The following is a 27,747-nucleotide window of genomic DNA, read 5'->3' as shown; positions in this document are numbered from 1 at the left end:
CTGGCCCTATACAGCTGTACTAATACAGCTGTAACAACCAGCGCTGCAAAATTTTAGATGTAGACATGGCCTGAGGCAAAATGCCAGACCGCGGAGCTTCACCTAAAGGATTCTACAAATCGGTGCAAAGCTGGGTCTCTTCCACTCACTGCCCGGGAGCCTGGAGGGGGGGGGTGGGGTTATTTAACCGGCTCCGGCGTTCTCTTTCCACCCCCTTACATGAGGACTTGTTCTCCCATCCCCATTCAGGGGAAAGCGTGGGTATGAGGGGCTAGCTCAGGGGCGGCCCCCTCCCCATTTACCCGGGGTGTGTGTGGGGGGGTCTTACAGGGCTGGCTCAAGGATTGCGCCCCCCCCACCTCATTTCCCCACGACAGGTGTGTGTGTGGGGGGGGTTAGTTATGCGGCTGGTTCAGAGAGTGCGCCCCTCCCCCCTCCATACCCTGTGTGGGAGGGGGTGGCCATGAGCCAGGCTCACGGATTGTCTCCCCCGCCTTCCCATTCACTGGGTCAGAGGCCCAGCGCGCATGCCACGCAGCAGCGTGGTGACGTCATCCCGTCACGCACGCAGCGTCTCCCCCTTCTCCAGGTAACCGGGGATTCGGGGACGCGGCAGCGGCGCCTGGAGCCGGAGGAGAGAGTGAGTGAGGCGGGGGGGGGCTCTCGGCTCTCCTTACAGCCCCCCTACCCCCTTGTCCCTGCCCCTCCCCCTCCGCGCGCTGGGGGTCCCGCGCCCTCGTCCCTTTCCTCCCCCCCCCGTTGTGTGCCCCGCCCCTCCCCCCGCCCCTTTCCTTACCCCCCCCGTTGTGTGCCCCGCCCCTCCCCCGCCCCTTTCCTTGCCCCGCCCCTTCCCTCCCTCATTGTGTCTCCCGGTCCTTTCCCCCCCTTTTCTCCCCCTCCCCCTGTTGTGTCCCCCGGTCCTCCCCCTCCCCCCGTTGTGTGCCCTGGTCCTTCCCCCGTCCCTTTCCTTGCCCCGCCCCTTCCCTCCCTCATTGTGTCCCCCGGTCCTTCCCCCCCCGTTCCTCCCCCTCCCCCCGTTGTGTCCCCCGGTCCTCCCCCTCCCCCCGTTGTGTGCCCCGCCCCTTCCCCCCCCGTTGTGTGCCCTGGTCCTTCCCCCGTCCCTTTCTTTACCCCCCCCCCGTTGTGTGCCCTGGTCCTTCCCCCGTCCCTTTCTTTACCCCCCCCCCCGTTGTGTGCCCTGGTCCTTCCCCCGCCCCTTTCTTTACCCCCCCCCCCGTTGTGTGCCCTGGTCCTTCCCCCGCCCCTTTCCTTACCCCCCCCCGTTGTGTGCCCTGGTCCTTCCCCCGCCCCTTTCCTTACCCCCCCCCGTTGTGTGCCCTGGTCCTTCCCCCGCCCCTTTCCTTACCCCCCCCCGTTGTGTGCCCTGGTCCTTCCCCCGTCCCTTTCCTCCCCCTGTTGTGTGCCCCGTCCCCCCGTTGTGTGCCCTGGTCCTTTCCCTGCCCCCAGCGTGCTCGGAGCCCTCCCCCCGTTGTGTGCCCCGCCCCTTTCCTCCCCCTTATCCCCGCCCCTTTCCCCCCCTCATTGTCCCCCTCGGTCCTTTCCCCACCCCTAGCATGCTCGGAGCCCTCCCCTTCTCTCCCCCCCCCTTGTGTGCTCCCTTTCCCCAGGCCCTTTCTTTCCTCCTCCACCTGGCGCTGGGTGCCCCCCCTGCACCTCTGCTGCCCCTTCCCATTCCTGCTCCCCAGCGCGCGGGGTGCATCCCGCTCATTGCCGCCCCCCCGCCGGGAACCCCGGGTTGTACAGGGTGAGCCATGGCGCTCCTGGCCCTCTCACCCCATCTTGTGCTTTTTCGCTGAGGGCAGCTTCTGCCTGTCCCCTTCTATTCTAGAGAGACAAGGCGGGTGAGGAAATATCTTCTATTGGACCAACTTCTGCTGGTGGAAGGGACAAGCTTTTGAGCTTCACATAGCTCTTCCTCAGGTCTGGAAAAGGTAGCCACAAGGTCTAAGCTAAATACAAAGAGGGACAGGTTGTTAAGCGTGAGGGATTCCCAGTGAAGTGGGTAATTAACGTCTTTGCAGTTATAGGACAAAGGAGGGTTAGTAGGCGGCACAGCGTATTACAGATTGTTGTAATGGGCCATGAAACCAATGTTTCTGATCTGCCCAGGGTTTGTAAGTGTCTAGCAGAGTTATGAATTTAAGTTCCCAGGCTCATTTTGTGATGGTGTAGTGCAGGTTTCTTTAAAGGATAAGGACTGAGAGAGCTGATATTGCATGATCACTTTGTGAAAAGTATCAGGGTAGCCGTGTTAGTCTGTATCCACAAAAACAACAAGGAGTCCAATGGCACCTTAAAGACTAACAGATTTATTTGGGCATAAGCTTTCGTGGCTAAAAAAACCTCACTTCTTCAGATGTGAAAAGCGTTTGCCCATGAGTGATAGGATGTTGTTGTCTTTATCATCATTTTTCTGTGCAAGTTCATTTGAGAGCAATGTCTTTTTTCACCCACGTTGTTGGGGCATTTGATGTATTGGATGAGATATACCACATGTGATAGGCCTGTCCAGGACTCATGGATCTTGAAAGGTGTGTTTTGGCGAGGCAGGGTTGATCATCGAAGCAGTGAAGATATGTCTGTAGGTTTTGCATCTATTGTTCCTGCAGGGTCTGGTGCTGTTTTGAATTGGTGTGTTCTGATCTGCGAGGAGCTTGCTTCTGGTGGGTAAGATTGGCAAGATGGTTTGAAGGCCAGAAAAGGGGGTTTGGGAAAGATTTCTTGTAGGATGTGGTTCCCATCAAGTATGCATTGTAATTATTTGATGATGCCCTGTATTGATTCTAGCCTGGGGTGGTAGATGACAGCTAGGGACATTTGATCAGTGAAGGTTTTTTCCCCCTGAGCTTGAAGCAGGTTCTCCCTGGTATTTGGACAACCCATTCCATGATGTCGTCTGCTTCTTTGGTGGAATGTCCTTGTTTAGTGAAGGCTGTTTTAAGTGTGTTAAGGCAGAGGTTCTCAACCTTTTTCTTTCTGAGGCTCTCCCAACATGCCAAAAATACTCCATGGCCCACCTGTGCCACAACTGTTTTTCTGCATATAAAAGCCAGGGCCAGCGTTAGAAGGTAGCAAGCTGGGCAGTTTCCAAGAGCCCCACTCCACAGGAGGCTCCACAAAGCTAAGTTGCTCACGCTTTGGCTTCAGCCCCGGGTGGCAGGGCTTGAAGCCCCAGGCTTTAGCCCCATCCAGTAGGTTTCGGCTTTCTGTCTAATGCAGGCCCTGCGTAGTGGATGGACCCTCCGAAACCTGTTCGTAGCCCTACAGGGGGCCCTGAACCATTGATTGAGAACCAGTGTGTTAAGATATGTATTCTAGATTTTCTCTTTGGTGCATATTCTGTGGTATCCTGGCGCCTGGGTGATAACTGAATCCGTGGAGGTGAGTGTGGTGATCTGTGGGTGTCTTGTATACAGTTTTCTGTAATTTCCATTATTGAAGGTGATCATGGTGTTCAGAAAGTTGCTGCTGGCGTGGAAGTGTTCTAGAGAGAGTTTGATGGTTGGGTGTTAGTTGTTGAAGTGGTGGTAGAAATCTATGAGGGAGTTTAGGCCATCTATCCAGAGGATGACATATCAATGTATATTGGATATTTCATTAATTTTGCTGTGCATTTTTCCAGAATTTCTTTCTCAGTGTGGCCCAGGGAGAGGTTGGTATACTGGGGAGCCATCCTAGTATCCACAGCTGTTCCATGGTTTTGCCAGAGTGTTAATGTAAAGGTGTTATGGGTGAGGATGAAATGGATGAGTTTGGCTATGTGTTTGGGGTGGATTTCTGAGCATTGTCCATTGCCTTGTTAGAAATTTAAGGCAGGCAAGTGTCGCCATCATGGTGAGGGATGTTGGTTTATAGGGAGATGACATCTGTGGTGGCAAGTATGGTGTTAATGTTGTAGAGTTTCTGAAGGAAATCAGTTGTGTCCTGGAGGAAACTGGCTGTTTGTGTGGTGAGTGGTTTGAGGATGGTCTTTGAGGCCTGGTATTCCTTCTGTAAGAGTGCCGTAGCCAGATATGATAGGTCTGCATAAGTTCCCTTGTTTGTGTATCTTGGAGTTGTTTGGGGGAGGATTTGATTATGTCCTTAAATTCCTGTGTGAATTGTGGTGTGGGATCTTTTTTGAGTTCTTTATAGTAGATGGTGTCTGAGAGCTGTTTTTGGTTGGCGCAGTCATCGTGATTGAGCACTATGATGGCCGCGCCCCTTTGTCTGCTGGTTGGATTTCCGAGAACATACAGCTATCCTCTTGGTGGTGAAGAGATTGTGATGGATGTCACGTTTAAGGATTTCACTTGATTTTTTTTTCTCTTGGAGCAGTCGATGTTATGATCAAGTAAGTTTGTGTGGTTTTGTCCACTGGAGAGTGGCAAGAGTTTTTTCTTGTAACTGCCAGCGAGGATGATATATACTGTATTCTGGACATCTGACACTGATCCAACTGAAACGCTGCAGCAGTTCTGTTTTATAAAGCTTCCTTTGCATATCCCCTGCCAAATAATGATAATTTATACTTATACAGCATCTTTCATCTGAGGTGCCTTACAAAGGTGGGTAAGTGTTTTTATCCCCATTTTACTAATGGGAAAACTGAGGGCCAGGGCAAGTGAGTGAGTCCTAATTCTGCTACTGATTTGGTGCATTACCTTCGGTAACGCAGTCAGAAGAATTAGGACTCAGATATTCCTATTCCCAGCTGTGTAACATGCTGTGTACCTTTCTGTTGCTATTCTCTCTGGGAAATTATTAAACATTTGTATTATGGTAGGACACAGACAACTAAACAGCACTGTGGCCCTGTTATGCGAGGTTCTGTACAGCTAGAGCTGAATGAAATCTTTAAACAAAACTGGCGCAAAATGCAGGTTACATAGAAACATTTTGCAAATTCATGTGGATTTCACTTGTTTCGATGGTGGTGGGTGGGAAGCCTTTAAAAAAATTCCTCAAGTTTTGTTTTTTAAATGAAATGTTTTCATTTTTCTAATTTAAAATGATTTTTCTTTTAGAAACTTCCTCTAATTTAATTTTTTAAAATTAAAACTAAATGTTTTGTTTGACCAAAATGATTTTCCCTATTTTTCTGAGTTGCCAGAGAACTGTAATCTTTTTTTTTTTTGCACAGCTGTGGTACAGATGTAGGATAAGAGTCCTTGCCCTGTGGAACTTGTAATCTACCAAATATTGTACTGCATATCCACCTCTGTGAAATATCTTTTCTAAAGTTTTTATTTTATTTTATTTTTTTAAAGGCTTATTCAGATATTTCTGAACCTGTTTGGGAAAGTTCACCTTGCAAAACTTGTCGTTACTGTGGCAGAGCTTGTTAAAGTTAATTCATACAAAACCTTTGTGCTCTAATCTTTCCAACAGTCAATAGAACTACCTAGGTATTGATGTGTGCAACTGGAGACATGCTTTATAGAATGAAACAAGATAAACAGAGCAGTAACTCATTTGCTGGAAGCTCTTAGAGTGAAGAGAACTCATTTGCTGTGCCTTCTTAAAACAATTGTCTTGCTCTCATTTTCAGGATATTTTTAATTTCACGAACTTGGAGTAGCATTACAAATCTGGAATCCATGTCTTTTCTTGTAAGTAACCCAGAACGAATTAGGGTGAGTGTTGAGCAGCTTCTAGCGTTATTCCAAAAAAGCACTGGTTTTGTAAATCTTTCCATATAAACGGAGATAAGCCCTGATTCTGCAACAGCTTGTGTGGGGTGGAGCCTGTCCCATTGACTTCCTTGGAGCTCCACAAGGGCCTGCCCACACAGTTGTTGTTTCTGGATTGGGACCATACTCTATCTTGTATTTAATTAAAAATCTAGTTCTCCAGCAACATCTATTTTGATTTATGAAAGGGAGTTACTTTTAAAAGGTATGTATCTGTGAGCTGAATGTGTTGCCAAATGCTTATAATGTGCATTTTTCTCAGAGTTCATTCTCTTTAGATGCATCGTTTTTCTGTTTATGTATTGTACAAAATGATTTTATCACATTGTTTTATAATGTACAGAAATTGCAGAAAAAACAAATGCCGAAACTTAACTGAGTTGATGGTACCTTTTGAAAAAGAGATGGAGGAAATGTCTTTAAAAGACACTGTCAATTTAGTTAAGTTTCATTTATATTTTGTATATATTAGTGTCTTTTAAACTTAAAATGAAGTCTTTTTTTTTTAAATGGTTCCTTTTAAATGCTGGAAATCCATAACAAATCTGTTGTGTATAGCACTTAAATAGGAAGTAAACTAAGTAGTGAAGATAGATTTGTTGAGAATGAGATGTGCCAAGGATCCACTTTAAAAAGGCTTTTTAATATAAAGCAACAGTAACGCAGGTAAGGAAATGTATTTAAAATATGATTGGAAACCTGGTGTCCCTTAAAGTTAGAATGTGTTTTCATAAGTCTCAACACGACTCAAAAAATAGTAGCAAATTGTGTGTGTGTGACAGAAGAGACTAACATGGTCACTGTGAATGGCGTAAAAATGACCCTTTTGAAAAGTTAACATCATTCACATTGTGCTAAATACTGATACAATGAAATCCTGCTTCTTTTCAATTAAATGTGGACTCTTTCTCATACCAGCCTGCTTCAAATAGAGGTAGATTAACATAAATGTAAGTAAACTTGTTGATTGCTTCAGCAAGCTGACCAGGATTTTTCCAATAAATGAGTTATAAAATCACTAATGTTTACTGAGTGTTAACAGTGTATTCAGTACTATACAAGCTTACGATGACATAGTCCATGCCCCCAGGATTTTAGTTTATTTCTAATATCTAATCTATCTTGATATGAATCAAAAGTTGCACCGATCATGGATCGCGATGGATAGCGATCATGTCACTAGCAGCCTTTATGGCTGCTCTGAGTTTTAAATGTTGTTTGTTTGACTTAGTTTCTTCCAGAACGTGAAAGAATAACAGTTTATCAGTATGTCTGTTACGGTTTAAATATTAATATTTACAGCTGCTGAATGAATTTTAGCTCATTTCCCCTCATTGCAAAGGAGATACATGTTAGAATGGTCAGAGTGATCTATATGATTCTGTTTTGGTTGACATAAAATAAAAATGGATGAGCTGTGGAGTATGTCTAGAGGAAATAACTAATTGACTTTGGACTTTCTTCTCTAGCGGTGGGTGTCCGAAAAGTTCATTGTAGAAGGCTTGAGAGAATTTGAACTGTTTGGAGGTAAGTACTCTGTTCTTTAGACGCTTCAGTAGAAATCTTTTACTTTTAACTTGAAAGCACCCATCAGTTTGGTATAAGTAAATGTGCTACGTGAATGAACAAATCGGTTTATAGCACTGTTTTCAAATTGGCCAACAAAAGTAAACTCAGAAGGAAAAACATAGATTTTGTACAGCAGTTCATTTTAAAGTCAGTAGTAGTACAAACTTCAGAACATTGTAATGCAATAAATTAGTGCAGTCTGGTCTTTCCTGAATAACCAGTTTTTTCTCTGTTCAGTACAGATTTTGAACTTGAAAAGGATAATTACAGAAACTGAAAATTTTTGAAAATGTTTGTTGCTGAGTCTAAGTAAAATAAAGTATTGACGCTGATAGAAGAGAAGCCTTTAAGTGTAACTGTGGTCAGTAAAGTAACTATGTAAATATGGTGCCACTTTACACAATAGATCTGCTCCTTGAGTATCTTTGATTTGGGCCTACTGACTTCACTGGCAAAAAAGTTTTAAAACAGTAACACTTCAGTTTTCCAGGGTAGAGACAACAGTGTAAACTGGATTTTAATCTGATACTTTCATCATTAGCAAAATTGTCAGCTAAATTCTGATGGAAGGAAGCTAGCTAAATGATTAGATCCCAGGTGGGGTTAGTAGTTACCAAAATCTTCCATTTGACTTGTAAATTCTGCAGATTTTTCCTTCCGCATTGGGCTTTGTAGTCATGTTGAACCCCATTTCAGATGTGGTTTCTATCAAACCTTTTTTACACTATGTCCATTCTCACCATGGTTACAAACTATTACCATGTTTAGAAACTATGCATGATTTTGGCTAGCACTGTTTGTTTTTTTTTTAAATTAATCCCTATCTACAACCAGTCGCTGAAAACAGTTTAGCTGCAGCAGTTTTCAGACATGTTTTAAGCATGGGTCTGCCAGAACCATTTTCAAACCTAGCTGTAGCTGTATCTCTTTGCTCCTGTGTGGGTGGTGCTTTTTGCAGTGACTCTTCTGTCTTAACTGCACTTCTAGGAAGAAAATAAATTTAAAAATATCTGTCATGTTTTAGTGTACAAATCTGATTAGAAACTTTGCTCTGAAGTGAAGCTGTTAAACCAAACTTCAACCCAATATTAAGAGCACTGTTTCATTTGATTTCAGTGTGAATTGTACTTGCTTATACCAGGGCTGAATATGGACCATTTTATCTAAACCCCTAGCTACACAGAAACCTTGTTATAAGTGTCCTTGTCGAAATGTGGATTTATGTTACCTCGGGAAACTTGGAATTATGCAGAATTTAACTGCCACTTTCTACACGGGTTGCATTCCTCATTAAACTTCCAAAACAGTTTTTATTCCAAATATTTAAATCCATCAGATGTATTAATCTATTTCTTTTTAAACAATGGGTTTAAGTTTACAATCTAAAAACAAAACAAATCTCCCAAACCTATGTTTGTCTTGGTAAATGTATGAACGGTAAGGCTAATTGAATCTGTGTAACTTCTTACTTTTAGAATTAGGTTTCTTGATATGTTTTCCAATGTCTGTTACTTACTGTTGTGATGTTAACTGTAAGATAAAGATTTTGCCTGGGAATATATGCTTATACCTGTCCAGTACCTAAACTATGCTTTGGGGGCATATAATTTATTTATTTTCATAAATATAGTCAAACTATGTTTTGAAAGGGTATTTGTTTGTTGAAGAAAACATGGTGAACAATTAATTTCTTTACTTCAGAGCAGCCTCCGGGTGACTCTCGGAGAAAAGTAAGTGATTTTTGCAGGCTGTGGTGCTGTGGTCCATTGCATGGAGATTATTCCTTGTGGAAGTTTGATTTTCTTTCTACCTTATTTATACTTCATCTGTATATTTAGCTTTACATGTGTGAAAACAAGTTTCACCTGGAAAGGAGATTTTGGTGTGTGGTTTTGAAGCTGTTGCATGTGACGTTTTAGCTGTAAATCTGAGATTTAATTCCTTAGGCTCACATTTTCAAAAGTGGTTCTGAAAACAGGGACCAAATTCTCAGGTTGGGCATTCAAAACCAGTGTTCAGTTTTTTTGAATAATTTGATTTCCTTTCTCTTCCCTATGCCACAGCTGCAAAAGAGACCCCAGCATCAAACTGAGAATTAGATAATCTTTAGTTTCAAATGGGACATCACCTGCTGAAACCCCATTGGCATAGCTGTTTCACTCTCTTCAGAGCCCGCAGTAACAGTCTTGAGCCTTCAACAGGTGCTGCTATCCGCTTAGAGAAATCTTTTCTGCTTGAGGACTAATTCCCTAGAGAGCTATGGAATGCCCATCTAAAATACATAGTGTAGTCCAGAATAGGACAGTCTGAATCCATGTAATCCATGTCATATTTATGGTCCTGATTAAAGCACTAGTGGTGTACAGAGTAGACATAGCCTAAATGGGAGGCTATCCTGGGCTTTTAGACATCTTTGCAATATTGATGCTCACTTTCTTTCATTTAAAACAAATCTTATTCCCCTAGAGGGTTGTAGAAACAAGGCAATAGTTACTTAATCAGGGAAAGGAAATGCTCGTAGTTTGAGTCAAAAGTGAGCAAGAGAAACTTGGGAAGTAAAAAACAAAACAAAATCTTCCACCCGGCATTGAATCCAAAATCTATTCCAGCAGAGTTTGATTTGGCAAATGCAAATCATTTCTGGCATTGCATAGCTCTGGTTTCCTAATGGCATTGACAGTCCAATTATCTTTTAAAATCTAATTTCCTTAAATATACGTCCAATTTAAAACCTAACCAAAAGGCCTGAAATGCTAGCACTTAATGAATGTCATACTTCATGCAGCTAATCACACGTTTTTTCATTTTACAGCTTTCATGATTTTTAACTGCACACCAAAAGTTATCCTTTGTGAAACTCTCAGAGCTTTTTTGCAATATTTCATAAATAACATTTCAGTTTAACTTTTTTTTAGTTTTTCAATCTCATACAGTGTTTAACTTTTGAGTAGAGCCTCTTCTGCATCCTGTGATTAGTCATAGAGTTTTCAAACTTAATTTTTATCTGCAGAGAGGTGAATCAAGGTCTCTAATGTACTGAATTATTTCTAAAGGGGAGCAGATGATGTGTTCTATTTTGGTTGAAACAGCCTGCACCATAGTTAAAAAATAACGTATTAGGTTTATTTCGCATCTGTTTTGTTGGCTTCTGCTAAATTTGGAGTTCATTGTATTAAAGCAAAGCACCTACGTAATGCACAGTTTCAGAGCAGCTGTCATTGCTGCAGAATAATTTTAATCTCCTTGGTGGTGCCTTTCTGCTTCACAGGCCTCCATCTGCCTATGTTTCTTTCCTTTCAGTCCTGCCATTGACAGGGGTGAGTGGAGATGTAATGAGCTGGGCATTAAAGTCAGAATTGGTAGGAATATTTAATGGAACTCTAGAAATAATAATGGGTAGCAGCCTTCGATTCACAGCCAAATGATAGTGTTGTGTGACATAGTGGCCAGAGCAAAAGATTTGGAACTGTTGGGATTCCAGATTCCAATCATGGCTGAACCAAAGATTAGCTTTTATGTCTTTGTGCTTCGGTTGCATGAGCTTAAATATAGTGCCTTTCACTGAGGTTATTACAAAAATTAAACTTTGTCCTCTCCCTCATTGGGGTAGGCATTATCCCCATTTTACAGATGGGAAAAGGGAGGTATAGTGTATCTGTATTACAGAGCTTGGATTACAACCCAGGAGTATTGACTCCCAGTTCCATACAGGAGAAAAGTAGAAAGCTTATAGAAAACTGGATGCTTTATCTGAACTGAGGCTAATTTATGGTAGGAAACAAACTTTCAGTGGCTGAGGATAGTGGACTTACTGACCTGATGGATCTTTCCCATCTCCAACTTTTGTGATTCTACAATTCCTGACATAGGGCAAATCTTCCATTATTTTGATGCATTAATTCAGCACTGATTGCCCTGGATACTGAGGATAAGAGGTTTTAAGAATACCCTTTTAATTTTTCAAGGTTAAAATGATCTCAGGGTTAAATGCCCCTAATAATAACTTGTATTTTGATAACTCTAGTTAGGTTACATTTTAAAATGTGCAGATAATTTGAACAACTCAGATTCCTCAGTTTCTATTAGTGACAGTCACTCTTGACCTGTTCATTGATGTGCAGTTTTGAGTTTCAAGCAAGTGATGGATTGAGCTAGTATTAGGTAGTGCCAGCATTTTTCTGCTGGTCCCATTAGTTTCTTCAGGATTTAAGCTTTTTTTTAAATTTAAACTAAGCTTCCAGACCTTTGATACAATGTTGTCTTGAGTATGTAGGTTAACTGAAACAATAGCTCTCTCAGGTTTATACTCTCCCCTTCCCCTCAAGTAGAGTTTTGACTCTGATATCCAATAATGCCGTTGTTAATATTGACTGTTTCACTGTGGATCATTTTAGCAGAAACAACCAGCCATTCTGGAATTATGAGCAGAACTTGAATACCGTACTACCATCTTTTTTTCTCTTTTTCTTTCTTCGTCTGATTCCTGATATCAAGAAAACTTCCACCACTGATCTCTTTACTCTGATTTGAAGTGTCAAATCTGTTTGGTTCTGGTTTGGTTTAAACATGACTTTAACCTTTGAAATGTTTTAGTCCCAGTTTTTTTTCCATTAGAATGGCAGGTGTGAAATTGCCTGTTATGTGGCTTCCCCTCTTAACAGTTAGATTATCAGCAGCTGGAAGTATAATCTCATATAGACCTAGTGGCCCAGTGTCTGAACTCACACAGGGTATATAACCTGTACAGTCAGCCTACATCTTGTGAATGCATTGCAGCAGGTTTTATAAGATACAGCCTATTCAATTATGTTCCTAAAATTAGAATTGGAGCCCTTAGCATTTCTCTAATAAGAGTGCATTTACATATAAATGTATTGAATCGCCATGTGGCCAAAACACAGATGAGTGAGTCCATAGTAGATGCATTCTTTTTCATTTCTCTTCAGTGCCTCTGGAGAGTTCTGGCAAACTTTTACCCTTTGCTAAACTGCCTCTTCCCGCTTAAGAGTAAACTGCTGGTTTCCTTGGCTCCCGGTACTTTAATTGTGGTAGAAGAATTGGGATCATATGTTGATGTAACTAACATAATCATCCAAGAAAGAATGTTGAAGTTTGCCAAAAGCTGCGTTGTTGCCTGCAACTTTCTAAGGATTCTGCCTTGCTAGCCAGCATAATTGTTTCAGAAGGTGTCACTTAGTCTCTAGTTTGTCCCTGCCAAGTTTTATGCCAAATCGAATTTTCTTAAGACTTCTTAAGACCCGAGTCTAAAACTGGGTTAAGCTACAAGTGAAGATAAGTTTGGTCTAAACCTAATACCTAGTGGATATTTATCCATATTGCCAAAGCTTCAGTCAGTTTGCCACAGGTTCTAGCTATCTGCTTAGGAGAGCCCCACCATTGGCACATGAGAATTGTGAGCAGGAGTCTCCAGGTGGTGGAGCTGCGGCTCAGGATGGAAGTGCATTATCAGAGTCTAGAACTGTAGTATTAGAGAACGCTACACTCAGTAATGAGGTCTTGTGGGGCTAGGACTGGAATAACAGAGGGCACAGCAGGTTAGAAGTAAGGTATGTTGATTGAATTGGGAAGTTTATGTATCCAGTTTCATAACATTAAAATCATTTGCCAAATTCATGCATAACATTTTAAAGATAACTCCCTTTTCTAATGCATAAGTGGTGTCAGCTGTTAATGTTGGGGTGCTGAAAATACCTCCCTTCGGTCCTTTGAACCAGTGGATTCAGGATGCTTCTAGGACCTCATTACTTCTTGGTAGTGTCCTTTTCAGCTGTTGCTTAAAGAAGCAGGTAGTTAATATTTGCATCAAGAATGCTTTTAAAAACAATAACTAGAGATGCAGTAAGCTTTTTGTTTTAAATAAGTTAGAACTAAAGTTCATAATATATTTTAGCAGCTGTTCTCAAACTTTAGCAACTCAAGGACCCCCATTTTGATTTAATTTTTTTTGCAGACCCCCAAGCCCCCCGCTCATTCCCAGGCCTTGCCCCCACACCACTCTGTCTCGCCCCCGCTCCGCCCTTCCTCTTCCCTGCCTCTTTTCACCCTCTTCCCTTAAAACGCCCGGTCTCTGCTCCTCCCCCTCCCTCCCACCTGCACTCAACAGAACAGCTGTTCCCTGGTGTGTTTTTCCACTTCCATTGCGTGCAGCCATTCCCTGGCGTGCAGGAGGCACTGGGAAAAATGGGGAGGAGTTGATTAGTGGGGCTTATGGCCCCGGATGTGATTCCGCCCCCGTCCCCCAAGCATGCTTCATCCCAGCACCTTCTGCACACCCTGAACAGCTGTTCCTGGTGTGCAGGAGGGTGGGGAGGAATTGATCAGCAGGGTCCGCGGACCCCTGGAGTACCCTTGCAGACCCCAAGGGGTCCGCAGACCCCAGTTGGAGAAACGGGCCTTGTCTACATTACGGAACTTTTTATCAGAATAGCTACAGTGTGCTGGCAAAAGCCCCGTAATGGAGATGCAGCATATAGCAGCCAAAGGAGTTCTGCCAGCATAGCTGCACCATTTCCCCAAAGGACATTAGCTGTGCTGACCAAAAGTACGCGTGAGCCAATGTAATTGCATCTACACCAGGGGTTTTGCTGGCATGGCTGTATTGACTAGGGTCCTAGCTGACATAATTATGCCAGCAGCACTTTGTAGTGTAGACCAAGCCATACTGTGGGCATGGTTAGAATAGCCTCTTGTCACTTAATGGCTCTTTGTCATTGCATTATACTGCCTTTCAGTGACAGAAAAAAGTGTGTGTTTCCGCTTCCATTGCAGCTACAGGAGAGTGAGTTGTGTGTTTTGTTCCCCCCGCTGTGTGCGTTGATAGCAAAATTGTCAGGAAAGTCTGATTGTAGAATATTTATGGCTGGTGATCTGTGACACACCTGGGTTTCCAGCTCCCAGGTGGAGTTAATGTTTCTGGCAGTTTAGGAAAAATTCAGCTAAGTCAAACGACATAAAATGAACAGATTTGGTCGGTCTGTCTGCAGAGAGAAAAATCTGGAGCCTCCCTGTGTCACTCATCTAACTATAAGCGTAACTGAAGGACAAAATAGACTGCAATAATAGAACATGCCTGAACACTGTGTATAGACTTTTCTTGCTCCTCTGAAACCCCCGACCGAGGAGAATTAGAATGCAACTGTGCTTCTAATGCTGCTCGAGATTGCGGCCTCTTTTTGCACATATCAAATCATCTGTCAGTTTTTGTGACAGGCTCCTGTAATGCAACTTGGACCGTAATGCCTGTCTATTGAATTGCACAGCTTGTTTTCAATCAGTTGTAAGCATGAGTCAGCATGAACAGAGAACATTTGTCTTTTCAGCTTGTGCATGTAGATACAGCAGGGAGCTCTCTTAGTTGCAGTGAAAAGATGCAGCCTCTCTCAAGCAAGCTGGCAGATATGGGAGTTCTTCTCCTATGTTAATTTTTACTAGCCCTTTGCTGCAGCTAAACTCTTGCTGCCGTTTGGAGCTTCTTTCCGTGTGTGTCTGATCTATGCATCTTGAGCTTTTCTTAGTTGGTTCATCCCTTCTTCCTGCAGCAAAACAAGTTCAACTTTGTCAGCCTTTGCCACAGAGAGAGCATGAATGGATAAAAAGTAGCAACCTCAGCCAGGAAAAGCTTCTTGCCACCATAAACACCCACCATAGACAGGCCTGAAGTCTATCACCCCTGCACAAGCAAACAGAGTATGATGCAGAAGTTTGTAAAGAGTGGGAGAAAGCTGGCTATTGCAAAGGGGTGGAGTAATGTTGTCATGTGGAACAGTAATTGTTTTTGTTAAAATCTTTTTTTTAAAAAGACCTTCTGGTTTATAGTAGGTGGTAAATTACCTTGTTTGTTTACATGTCATAGAAAGCAGATGTTTGGATTTTCTGGAAGGAGGTATCTCCTGGGTTTCAATTTGTGTTAGAGATATTTACAGCAGACACAGCTAGTTTTTATACTTAAATATGTCCTGATATTATGAGCATGTGCAAACATATAATGTGGAACAGATGATCCTTCTGCTAGATGTAATTAATATCCGTTTCTGATTTTTATCTTGCTTTTCTAGACCAATGATGCAAGCTCCGAGTCGATAGCATCTTCCCCTAAAAGGGACACCATGAGCAGCTTTTTACCAGACAGCAGCTGTTATGAGTTGCTCACCATAATAGGTAATGTTCCCAGAAAAACACCTAAATCTCATTCTTTGTGAATTCTTCCTTTGTAAGGTACTGAATTTTTCTTGTGTGGTGGTTTTCTGAAATGTAAAATGTAAAATATCCTTTCTTGTTTTGTTTTAGTAATAGTAAAATCATTGTATAAAAGTGTAAATTAAGATGGGTTTCTTGTCCTGAAGCTCTTACAATCAAAGTAAAAGATAAATACTAGATGAGAGGAGACGTGGTTTTTTGAGGTTGAGGGTATCAGCTGGGACTCTTGAGTCTCATACCTGGCTTTGCCATTAGCTCCCTGTATGGCTCTTGGCGGGTCACTTCATCTCTCTGTGCCTCAGTTTCTAAATCTGTAAAATAGGAATATTACTGAGGTACCTCCCAGCAGGTTTTTAAGTAATTGGTTTTGTATGCAGAGTGCTTTAAATTGGAAGGTGATGTAGAACAGGCAAATCTTTATATTAGACAAGACCGTTGACAACAGGTAAAGTGAGAGATGGGATGAGGGTAATTGCTAAGCAGGAAGTGTTGGTGGAAACTCTCCCACAACACACAAGCAATTGTATTTGCGCTTATGGGGTTAATTTCACTCTCTTTTCAGGCCATGGCTTTGAGGAGCTGATGACCGTGAACCTGGCCAGGTATAAACCATCAGGAGAGTATGTCACAGTCAGAAGGATTAACCTGGAAGCCTGCACCAATGAGATGGTGACATTCTTGCAGGTGATGCTACAATCTTTAGAATGGGGCACAGCATCTTTCATATATATTGAAAGAACATGACTCCCCTAGGATCTCAGCCGCAGGTCGTTTAATGCTAAGTATCTAGGATGCTGTACAATTTTAATACAGTACTAACTCAAAAAGACCAGTTATCCTAATGAAGAAATAGTCAAATTAAAAAACCATTGTAAGGTGCTGGCAGTAGATACTCCTTCAGACTGAGTTATAGTTTTGTAAGTGTTAGTTGGCTGATGGTGGAGTGTCTAGGTATTAGTACACTTGACTGAGTTTCTAGTGTTTTGGGTTCTCTGGAATCAGCTCAGCTGCTGTCTGGTTATGAGCAAATCACTTCTCTGTGCCTGTGTTTTGAACTGTGAAATGGGGATCTTTGCCCACTTCACAAGCATGTTGTGAGGTGATTCATGTTTGTAAAGTACTTTGAGATCCAAGGTGGAAGTTGCTATGAAAACAGAGTATTATTCTAAGGCAGTGGCTTTCAGCCTTTCCAGACTACTCTACCTCTTTCAGGAGTCTGATTTGTCTTGCGTACCCCCAAGTTTCACCTCACTTAGAAACGACTTGCTTACAAAATCAGACTTAAAAATACAAAAGTGTCACAGCACACTGTTACTGAACAATTGCTTACCTTCTAATGTTTACCATATAATTATAAATCAGTTAGCATACTATATATATTCATTCCATGTCGAGCAGTATAAACAAGTCAGTGTCTGTATAAAATTTTAGTTTGTACGGACTTTCCTAATGCTTTTCATGTAGCCTGTTGTAAAATTAGACGCAAATCTAGATGAGTTGATGTACCCTCTGGAAGACCTCTGCATACTCCTGGCTGAGAACTACTGTTCTAAGGGGATTGTTCTTCTGGTTAAAATCAAGACTTGTATCTAATGCGTTCTCTTCTACAGGATTATACGTTGCATTTGAAGAGGAAGAACCTAATGATCTTTTTGTACCAGACTGTTGTAATCACTTCCTATGTGCTCCTCAGTTTCAAAAGACGATTAGTGGAAGGAAATATTATATGAAGTTCCAAATACAGGCACTCTGATGCCATAATTTGTTTATCCTTCTCCAGTAAATTCATTCAAATAGGTATTAATGTTGACACATGGTGATGTAAACACCAAGTAGGCCTTGCGCAGAGATTGTCAGAACAGATATTTGGGGTGTGGGTTTAGTATGTGTGTTCTCTGAATTTATGTAAAATATCTATTCTTTTATGCTGGAAGTTGGGATTGCCAGACATGTTGCACTAACATGGGAGCTCCTGAGTTCAGTACTAAGCAACTATTGCCTATGCACAGACTTCATGCCAGGAAAATCTAACTCCGGTGAGAGATGATTTTAGCTGTCATAGCTTTCCTCTTTATCTGCAAAAGGAGAGACAAGAACTTCTCAGGTGAAGAGAAGATTCAAGTCAGTGTGTTGGCAGACAATCCTCAAAGTGCTATCTTTCGTCCAGTTTAACCTTCCTCTGTATCATATCTGGAGTTTTGTATTTATTGATTCAAAATATCCTTTTGCTTCTAGGGTGAACTTCATGTGTCCAAACTCTTCAACCACCCCAACATTGTGCCATATAAAGCGACCTTCATAGCTGACAATGAGCTATGGGTAGTGACCTCCTTCATGGCTTATGGTAGGTGGAGAGGAGAATATGTTTTTTGTATCTGACCAGGCTGCTTTAGCTTCTGTGAAATCATCTTTATGTAGGTGAGTGGCCTCTGTTTTTCCTGCTCCATCAAAAAACGTTTCTTCATCTCTTTAGGTTCTGCGAAGGATTTGATCTGTACCCATTTCATGGATGGAATGAGTGAACTGGCTATTGCTTATATCCTCCAGGGCGTTCTGAAGGCTCTTGACTACATTCACCATATGGGCTATGTACATAGGTAAAAAGGAAATTTCTCTCTTTATCACTTTCTGTAGGAAACGCTTACAAACAATATTCATCCAGATGGGACTAGGTATCTCAAGGGATTTGGAGTAAGAATATGGTTTGCATCTAGCTTGCCAGTGCAGGGGAGCTTTCCCTGCTGCTGCTCTAGAGAGCTTCATTGTCCATGCACTCCCCTGGACTTCTCATTACCGCAGAAGTAGTACTTTAAAAAAGCAAACTGCAGAGTGTTCCTGAGGCAAAGTGTACTGGTAACTTGGGGCTAGATTAAGCTTTTGCTGAAGTAAACCCTTCCACGGGGTCCCCAAGGTGGAAAGATGAGAGGAGGGAGGTTGTGACAGCAGAAAACAGCTGCATCTTCCTTTTTACCAGGCAAGTTGGAAGGCTAGCTGGGAAGAGGGCATACTCAAGGGATATACTAACTTCCATGGAGCCCCAGATAAGAATTAAAGCTGCCCCTCCAGTGGATAGGCAACCATCTGCCCTCCCTTGGGTGAATATTCTTCTCTATCCTTAGCATGCAGAGGGGTCTTTCTGATGTAGTTTACGCCTCTGTGTTGAGGCTTCAGTGAAGCAGGTCCATCTGTATTTTATGTTGGTTGTAATGACATCACACAATATCCAAGCACAACCTCTAAGGGAATGATCAGGTTGCATTATTCCCATCATTGTTCACTGTACTGTCCCAGTGTCATGTTAGGGAGGTGATAGCCTATTCCTTCATCCTGTGGAATGGCCAATAAATTACAGTTTCATACTTTCCAGGTACTTTCACTTTTAGTTCTCTCTCCTAGCTTTTTTTAGATTAATGGTACAACGTTATATTTTTTTAAGAGATGAGGCTTTATTTATGCTTATGCAAATATCACCTCGCCAAGCTGCAGATATTTATCTTTTAATCTCTCCTCTTAAATCAGTATCTCCAGACCCTTAATCAGATTTATGTTTTTCCTGATAAACACTAACATGGCTGCCACACATACGTGGATGTAAGTTTCAAAACCTGATTTTTCTAGGCTATTGATACTCAGTCTGTCACATATTTTCACTGGATGCTCAATGTGCCTAGGCTTCAGAATATGCCTTCTTTAAATCCCTATAGAATGACCTTCTCACAGGAATTTAACGTCATTCTAAGGTAGATGATCCGTGACCATGTGTTGACTTCCTCCTTCTGGTCCCCTTTGCTTTAAGGAGTGTGAAAGCCAGCCACATCCTGATTTCCGTGGATGGGAAGGTGTACCTCTCAGGCCTGCGCAGTAACCTAAGCATGATCAACCACGGGCAGCGACTCAGAGTTGTCCACGACTTCCCCAAGTATAGCATCAAGGTCCTACCATGGCTCAGTCCTGAAGTCTTACAGCAGGTATTGTATAGAGCTACTGTCATTTCATGGTTCACTCTCCTCTTCCTCATTGTTGACTTTCTCACTAGTGGACAGAGACCCCCCCATGTCCTTCACTGTTGCTGGGATTTCTTGCCAAGAAGCAAGGAACTATTTTCAGGCTAATTTTTTAGCCTGAGGAGTGCATCTGATCGTGTATCTTCAGTGGTTCTTGGAAAAGGCAGCACAGACCTTGGAGCCTGATTCTCCCCCACCATGGGTTTCAGTGGGAGCTACTCTGATTCTGCAAGCAAGAGAATTGGGCCTTTGGCATTGTAATGACAAAACTTGCCTGTTGTCCTGAGTGGGTCATACAGCTGTGGACCCCCATTCCAGACACCCATTCATGTCAACTTGGCATTTCATATCCTGGTAGCTGTATTGCCCCCATGACACTGAACGTGAGCCTTCTGAGTTGCCCACAGAGGCATCTTTTCATTCCATAGGGCAGTGGTTCTCAACCAGGGCTCTGGGGCCCCCTGGGGAGGGCCATGAGCAGGTTTCAGGGGGTCTGCCAAGCAGGGCTAGTGTTAGATTCGCTGTGGCCCAGAGAAGAAAGCCAAAGCACCACCATACAGGGCTGAAGTCTGGGGTCCTGAGCCCTGCCGCTCGAGGCTGAAGCCAAACTTAGCTTGGGGGCCCCTGTGCCTTTGGGCCCCAGGCAGTTGCCCTGCTTGCTACCCCCTAACGCCAGCTCTGGATTTTATATACAGAAAGCCAGTTGTTGTGGCACAGGTGGGCCGTGGAGTTTTTATAGCATGTTGTGGGGGGGGGGGGCGCCTCAGAAAGAAAAAGGTTGAGAACCCCTGCCACAGGACATTGTATTCAGTGGTGTCTCTATGGCAACTGGGAGACAGACCGTTTATTCTCCCACAGATAGGCACCTGGGGTGGCAGGAGAGCTGCTAAAACAGACCCCTTTAAAGTGGGTGGAATCTTGAATGCCAGGTCTGTCACTGAGCCCTGGCTAACAGCACTCATGCTGTCACCGTAGCATGTTGATGAGTGTAATAATGCTTGTCTCTGATCTTGGTATACGCATTCCCTTGTGTTGTCAGTCTGTTCCCATGGCTCTCTGGGTTTCTGGCTGCGCATTGTTTAGAGCTGCTGTGCTGTGCGTTGCTCCCAAAAGTTAAATCCATAGAGACTTTTAGCATCACTTTTCCTCCTCGTGAGTTTTCGTTGTTTCTCGTCTCTCTTTTTTCCTGTAAAAACAGCGGCAGTGTAATCAGCCCGGCCTAAGGGGGAAGCGAGTGATCAATGGGGGCAAAATAAGCCTTCAGAAAGGCCGGGACTAGAGCATAGGTTATGGAGTTTTGCGCCTGTACGGGGGCTAAGCCCAGAGGGGAGTCTGTGTAGTTGTGTGAAATGGAGGGGAACTGGATGAAGCACTCCCCAAATTCTAGTTTTTGAGTTACAATTTACATGAAACGGTCATTCTCTTTCTGTACCTAAACAAATGTATCTTGCGTATTTATGCGCCCCCGTTACCAAGTGCCGAAGCACCTCACAGTCTAATTGTCTTTGCAAACTCCTTGTGAGGTAAGGCAGTTCTATTATCCCCATGTTACAGATGGGGAGCTAAAGCACTGAAAGATTAAGTAACTTGCCCAAGCTCACACTGGAAGTCAGTGGAAGAGCAGGGAACTAAACCTGGATCTCCCAAGTCGCAGAATAGCGCCCTAACACTGGGCAGCCTCCTTCCAAAGAAACTGATCACCAACACTGAGAGAGCTACATTTTCTTTTAAAAACAGACACCCTCAAACCTTGTTGCCTTGGTAGTGTGAAACATCTACAAATGCTCCATTGTGGGCACTGAGGTACTTTGGTGTAATTGTTTGGTTTCGTTGTCCTTCCCCTTCAGGTACCTGATACGCTTATCCTTGCGGGAATCTGAACACTTCACTGACTTTATAGCTAATTCTCTCCATCCCACTCTTTTTGGTTCTAGAATCTCCAGGGTTATGATGCAAAATCCGACATTTACAGTGTGGGGATAACAGCCTGTGAACTGGCAAATGGACACGTCCCGTTCAAGGACATGCCTGCTACTCAGGTAGGGTTTACAAACTGCGTGGGCTCTCCTTCCATCCCAACCTTATAATTGCACACCGTGCAGTTAGGAAATTGAATTCTGTATCTGTCAGTAATACCTAAATGCAAAGAACCAAGTTACTGGCAGCAGCTGTGTTGGTAATGAGCTGTGACAGATTCTGACCTCTTGAGGTCATGAAAGATCTCTAATGGCTCTCTTTGTTAATACCCCTTGCCTCTCTTCTTTCCTTTCTTACCTGTTAAACTACTGCTGACTTCCACTCTACCAGAGGCTGCATCTCAGAGGTGCATAAAGGCATACACAGAAATTAGCATTGGAAAAGTCTATTAGGTTATCTCCTCGTAAGCGCAGAATTGTTCCCTACAGTAAATTTTCTAGTGCTCTGTCTCCAGTCTTCTTTTAAATGTTCCAAAATATGGAGTTTCTTCTGAAGGCCTCTGTTGTAAGATTATTATTGATTGATTTGACACCTTTTGGAGTTTTTTAATGTGTAATAAAACCTTCCTTTTTTTCCTTGGGGCTTTCCTAGACCCATTCCTTTAATCTTAATCAAATCCATAACTCGAACGGATACCTCTCTCCACATGGTGTGTGAATTTCTATAAAACCTGAGAATCTAATATTACAAACAGTGCAGTAGACAGAGAATTGAGGACAGTTACAGTTAGTCTCCTCCAATGCCAGTCAAGATCCTGCTCCCATTGAGGTCTCTATCAAATCTCTTATTGGTTTCAATGGAAACAGGAGCAGGTCCATTCAGTTCAAAATAAGTCAGTCCTCATTTGCAGATTGACCAGAGCATCTGGGTGTCACCTTCTGTTTTCTCCCAGGGAAACATTTTAACACTAGTAGGGTTCTGGGGCACACCTTGAAAGACAGATTAGAAATGTATCATCCTACTGCTTGAAAAGTCCAGGTACAGAACTTGATTAACATTTTATAACAACCTTCTGCACACAGGTTACTGAGAGCAGTGGTAGATGGGTTGCCACATGTCACCTGTGCCAAGTTGGAGAATTCATGCTTCCTGAGCTCTGCTGTCCAGTCCAGATTATAACATCACTCCCAAACAGAAAGCATTGTTCTGTGCAATCCTAGATAAGTGTAGGGTTATTGGAGGTTTGTTATGGAAATAGACTCTGGATGTGCTGCTTCCTCCTGATCTACTCTCCCCTTTCTGCTTTTTAACCCAAATCAACTTTCACATTGAGCCACTTCATGAAACCTTGGTGCAAGAATGAAGGAGACTAAATGCTGCTGAGGGAACTGGGATCCAACAGGAGCTCCAGGAGAGCAACTGTCTCAAACCAGGGGAATCTAATATGAAAGCAGAGGTGCCCTACAACCACCTCCGCCCTTGCCCTGACAAACTGGATGTGGCATCATTCCAGGTTATAACAAAGAATTAAGAACTTTGCCTGCCTCTTGGATTAGGAGACCTACACACTTGCCATCAAGTATGGCAAGGGGCCAAATGCTGCACTGTAACGTGTGTATAACTGCTCTGACTTCATGGAACCACGCAGCAGGCTTGATGCTGTGAATTGCTGACAAGTTGAGAGTGCTCTGGAATGTGCACAAACGGGCCCTGTGTGAGATGGGAATTTGGCCCATAAAGTTCACGTAATACAATATACGTTAGAACAGCAACTAAGGACACTAGTGTCTAAGTCCTGCAGCAAGAGCAGTGCTGAATGAAAATACAACACATGCAGACCCTAGACCACATGCAGGGCACAACTGAAGATTGTGGCAGAGTATTTAAACTTCAGATACATTAGTTGTAGTGAGTCCTGCCTGCTCTCTCAAATGTGTCTAGTCTGTATCGTGCATGTGACGTCTTTTCATCCATTTCCATTTCAGATGCTGTTGGAGAAGCTGAACGGAACTGTTCCATGCCTGCTAGACACCACCACGATCCCAGCTGAGGAGCTGACCATGAAAACATCCCGCTCGTGTGCTAACTCCGGGATCGGTGAAGGAATGGCAGTGAGCAACGTGAGGGCAGCCAATGGGGAGGCAACGCTGCACCCTTACCATCGGACTTTCTCACCCCACTTCCATCACTTCGTGGAGCAGTGCCTGCAGCGTAACTCCGACTTGAGGTACAGCCATGATGGGAATGCTTGGTTATGGATCTGCTCTAAACACCACTCGGGGCTTGGTTTAAAAATTGTTTTAATCCTGATCCCTCACCATGGCTTTTGAGTTGGGTCTCAGTATTGGAGTTTCATTCAGTGATCTCGGATCAGAAGCATGGCTGTGTGAAGAGGTGCCCCATATGTACTGCAAAAACACTGTCCAGAATACCTATAAATATATAGCCTGAAAGTGGTAAGAATATGTAACACTTTCATAGGACCTTGCATCAGAGAACCCAAAGAAGTTCAGTTATTAAGCCTCACAACCTTCTTGGGAGGGGTTTTCCTCATTTTACAGATGGAGAAACTGAGGCAGGGAGGTTAAATGTCTTGCCCAATGCTGCACATTGAGTTGGTGGCATATTGGGGAAACTAACTCAGGATTGGCGATTCCCATTCTCACTTGACCACGTTGTCCCAGAAACAGTTTCATTATCCAACTAGGAGAGCTCAGCTTGAGACTTCAATGAATAAAAGCTAAAAACAGAGCAGCAAGAACAGCATTTCCTTTTCTAGTTAGCCAGGGCCATGTTGTGTCATCTCGCTCTGTGGTAAACTTCTCTGTAACTGGAATAGACTATTCATAATTTGGGCTATCAGAAGTTTTTGCTGTGTCCCCGGGTACAGCTTCTTTGCTGTCCAGGGGAGAGGCGTATACAGGGCAGTGATTGTCCCTGTGATAACTGCATCACACGGCTTCTCAGTTAATTGATTGCTCTATCTTCAATCATGCTGCTGTCTTACGAAAGGAGCTACAGATCCCATGGCAGTTTGAGAAATCTTTAGGGGATAACCTGGTCATTCTGGCCAACAACTTTGCCTCTTGTGAAGCAGATTCTAATGGCAAAGGCGCTTAACTCCTTCCTTTGTCAACCCCCCTGGGGATGCTTAGAGGATGAAAGTTGCTATGGCATATAAATGGGTGAGGCCTGTGGCTGAGATACAGCCCTGAGTCGGGAGACCAGGATTCTGTTCCAACCTTCACCACTCATTTGCTATGTGACCTTGGTTAAGTCTCATCCCCTGTCTGTGCCTCAGTTTCCCCACTCAGTAATAAGAATCATCTTGACCTATGACAGGGTGAGCTTGTAAAGACCCAGAGGAGAAGCTGTTAGAAGGTCAGTGTAATTTATGCTAATCACACTCAACTGTGGTATGGTGATTCGTTTCCTTTTAATTCTCTTTTGTACAGGCCAAGTGCAAGCACCCTGCTGAATCATTCCTTTTTCAAGCAGGTAAAGTGGCTCATTTAACCTTCTGGTAGAGGGCTGTGGCCTTCCCATGGTAACCCCTTCCTGTGCCCTTTCCTTAGCTGTGGGGAGCAGAGTTCTGAGGATGGGGGTGGGAGGATGTTGCTGTTAACTACTCCCGTCTGGATAGCTCAGCACTGAAAGCAGCATTTAGACTGGGGGTTCTTGCTAAATGCCTATAGCCAGGGAGGGCCAAGTTTCAAAGAGCTTGGCTTGCATGGATATCTTTGGGGACAGCCTACTAGTTGCACAAAATCATCTTAACTTTTTTTTTCTGGTTATAATCCAAACTCAAAAGAAATCTCATTGAATTTTCCTTCCCCTCTCCCTCCCCTTCCTAATTTGTTTTTTCGATTTCATTATGTCCTGGTGTCAGCGGAGGAGGGTGTATTCTGGCAGCAGTGCCAAAGATCTTGCCCTCCCCCAAACTCTGCCGGCCTCTCCTACTGGCGGAGTGCCATCAGCAGTTTCTGAATTGGCAGAGAGGTGTCACTAGAAAAAGATTGAGGAGGTTTATCGCCAAGTTTAGAGGGCACAGTGCCAAACCCTGCAGCGCTCCTAACTCGGGCAACAGAAGATTGGGTTAGATGGACTGACGTCTCTGGCTGGTGGTATGTTGTGCTGCTGCTATTAGCCCAGTCCATATTGTGATGTCATACACGTGGTGTGAATGGTACTAATGCCGTAAAACCTTTGCCTGTGAGAATAGCTCAAACCGAAACTAACTCTCCCTCCGCCCTCAGATCAAACGTCGGGCGTCCGAAGCACTTCCTGAACTACTGCGCCCTGTCACACCAATCACCAACTTCGAAGGTACGCGGCCACAGGATCCCAGTGGCATTTTTGGACTGGTATCCAGTCTGGAACAGCTAGAGGTGGATGACTGGGAATTCTAGAGCAACGTTGAAAATAATATGGTTCTCAAGCCCTTGAAGGCGCTTTCCGGACATAGTAATTTATTGACCCCTCTCAAATGAAGCTGCGATGAATGTTACATGCAGAAGAGTTTACATGACTATGGGTAAGGAACTTCACTTGGTCGTTTACTTGAGGAGTAGAGCCTGGAATCACCCTTGGACACAAACTAGCTGGAAAAAGGGATCTGTTTGTAGGAAAAGCCGAATGTTTCCTGCTTGGTGCCAGGAGCCTCCCAGCTCTTGCTGTTGAGCACCAGCTATAGGCTGTATTAGGAGTTTTGCTCACCAGAATTGAGTCAGTCCCAATTTGTTGGTCTTCATGCACATCGTTTTTCCCATGTTACTGGCTCTCTACTGACCCTAGTTCAGAGGGTTCTGTGTGTCTTTAGATCGCCCCTTTGTTTTGTTCCTTTCCAAGGGTGCCTTTGAGACAAACATGGGAGAGAGGAGAAGCAATGCAACTCCTCTTAGACTTGGACATTCTCTTCTAGACCGCCAGGTTGTCACTGTGGCATTCTTCTCACTCTTTTGGCAATAACAGATTTAGCCTGCTGCTTTATTGAGAGGAAAATGGAAGACCAGACAGCACTGGAAAAAGGTGTCCCCTTCTATTCCAGCTGTGCACAGAGGCTTGGAGATTCCTCTGCAAGGCTGCATTCGTCTCTTCAAGGAGACGGGGTAGATCTTTGTGGGGTTTTTTTAAACTCTTGCCATATGGTGCTGAATGCCCTGAAGTGCAGGTCAGAGCACCCCAGGCTTCTGGGACTAACCAGCCGCTCCTATCTCTTCATGTAGCCACCTCAGCCACCAGCTGCATTTTTGAAAAGTAAGATGTAGTTTTGAATGTCTTTGAAACTGCACCATACTATATTTTACAACAAATGCCATTTATCTGGCTGGTCCCATCCTGCAGCAAGGCTAATGTCACTGCATGAAACATGCTGGCCAGCTTCTCTTTCTGAGAACCTACCATGGGAGCGGGGGAAAGGAAGTTTGGAGCTCGCTCTCTCTGTGCACTGCTTTCTGTGCAACTCTGTGCCCTGCCATGGGTGGACGCTCTGCTGCTGTGGCAGCTCTCCTTTCCCTGTGGTGATCAGGTTCTCCAGACTGCATTTTAAGGCCTTTTGTTCATCCTTTCTAAGCATCATAGATCTTCCTTCTCAATGAAGTACTCAGAATCCGGTCCTGTACCGGTGGTGACCGAGAACAGTGGTGCTGGCAACAGGTCCTTTTTGTGTTTATAAACTGTACTTGAACCCGAATAAAGTTTGTTACTCTAGTTTTGTTGCCAAAACAAATAAAAATGTAAGTATTTCTGAAGTGTTCCTTTTAATTCCTTAGCTCTGGCAGATGCTGAAGGGTCCCTCTCCTCCTTGACCAGCCTGACTTGGCCTGTGTTATGCAGGTCGTCACATAAGATGATCACAATGGTCCCTCCTGGCCTTAATCCGTGAATCGTGTTGATCTGAAGGAGCAACTTGTAATGAAATGTGGTGGGCGGATATTGCCGTTATACCTGGCAACAGTGTTAAAATGAGGCCCGTGCCACTGACCTTCCTTTGCAAAGCGCTGTGAGATGTACTGAGAAATGCTATAAAAGAGCTAGAGATTCTCGTTTTTGCTTGGACCTTTTGGTGGGTGCTTTACACATACTAAACCCCTCGCCTTTGCTGGATAAAGTGCTAGGAAAGGGTAACTTTGCCCACCACTGAGGTGCAGTCATTTAACACCACAGCAGCGTGAAGGACAGGACACAAATACAGTACCACTGAACCTGCACCTGCACCTTGGGGGGAGTTTAGAGGCAGAATGTCATTACATGAATTGGAACGGGCCCAGGACACAATCCAGAGCCCCCGTTTCTGCAAAAGGTGCAGTGGGACCTGGCCGACCACAGACTTGGCCAGATATTAGCTT

General features: G+C 43.7%; 1 protein-coding gene and 1 long non-coding RNA gene across 11 annotated transcripts; one reads left to right on the top strand and one right to left on the bottom strand.

Annotated features, from left to right (window-relative positions):
- The first annotated feature begins 549 nt into the window (after positions 1-549).
- STRADA (STE20 related adaptor alpha) lies at positions 550-27,150 on the top strand. Of its 10 annotated transcripts, none has more exons than XM_050935166.1 (15): positions 557-640; positions 1,850-1,952; positions 4,541-4,568; positions 5,552-5,612; positions 7,163-7,220; positions 8,964-8,992; positions 15,338-15,440; positions 16,042-16,163; positions 17,715-17,823; positions 17,953-18,076; positions 19,276-19,447; positions 21,418-21,522; positions 23,386-23,627; positions 24,856-24,898; positions 25,657-27,150. In XM_050935166.1, exons 4-15 carry the CDS (start codon positions 5,601-5,603, stop codon positions 25,807-25,809), a joined length of 1,272 nt encoding a protein of 423 aa, XP_050791123.1. In that variant the 5' UTR covers positions 557-640; positions 1,850-1,952; positions 4,541-4,568; positions 5,552-5,600; the 3' UTR covers positions 25,810-27,150. The 10 variants fall into 10 exon arrangements, with proteins under 10 accessions (XP_050791124.1, XP_050791121.1, XP_050791123.1 ...); XM_050935162.1 differs by having other exon boundaries at positions 5,552-5,636; XM_050935165.1 differs by lacking the exon at positions 4,541-4,568.
- Positions 9,318-20,734, bottom strand: LOC127040688 (uncharacterized). Its single transcript, XR_007771517.1, has 3 exons — positions 20,503-20,734; positions 15,719-15,784; positions 9,318-14,815 (listed from the first exon to the last, which is right to left on the bottom strand). It is a non-coding gene; the product is annotated as an uncharacterized LOC127040688 (long non-coding RNA).
- Positions 27,151-27,747: the final 597 nt, after the last annotated feature.

The sequence above is a fragment of the Gopherus flavomarginatus genome, chromosome 25 (genome assembly GCF_025201925.1).
Source record: "Gopherus flavomarginatus isolate rGopFla2 chromosome 25, rGopFla2.mat.asm, whole genome shotgun sequence".
NCBI classification, from domain to species: domain Eukaryota; kingdom Metazoa; phylum Chordata; order Testudines; family Testudinidae; genus Gopherus; species Gopherus flavomarginatus.
The sequence above is the reverse complement of the archived record's forward strand: the minus strand, read 5'-3'. Positions and strand labels throughout refer to the sequence as shown.

Bases quoted from the DNA above. Each gene is read 5' to 3' on its own strand.
- STRADA (XM_050935164.1), top strand. From the start codon at position 5,601: ATGTCTTTTCTTGTAAGTAACCCAGAACGAATTAGG. The intron at 16,164-17,714 runs GTGATGCTACAA...TTTTGCTTCTAG, and splicing joins AGATGGTGACATTCTTGCAG to GGTGAACTTCATGTGTCCAA. The intron at 18,077-19,275 runs GTAAAAAGGAAA...CTTTGCTTTAAG, and splicing joins CATATGGGCTATGTACATAG to GAGTGTGAAAGCCAGCCACA.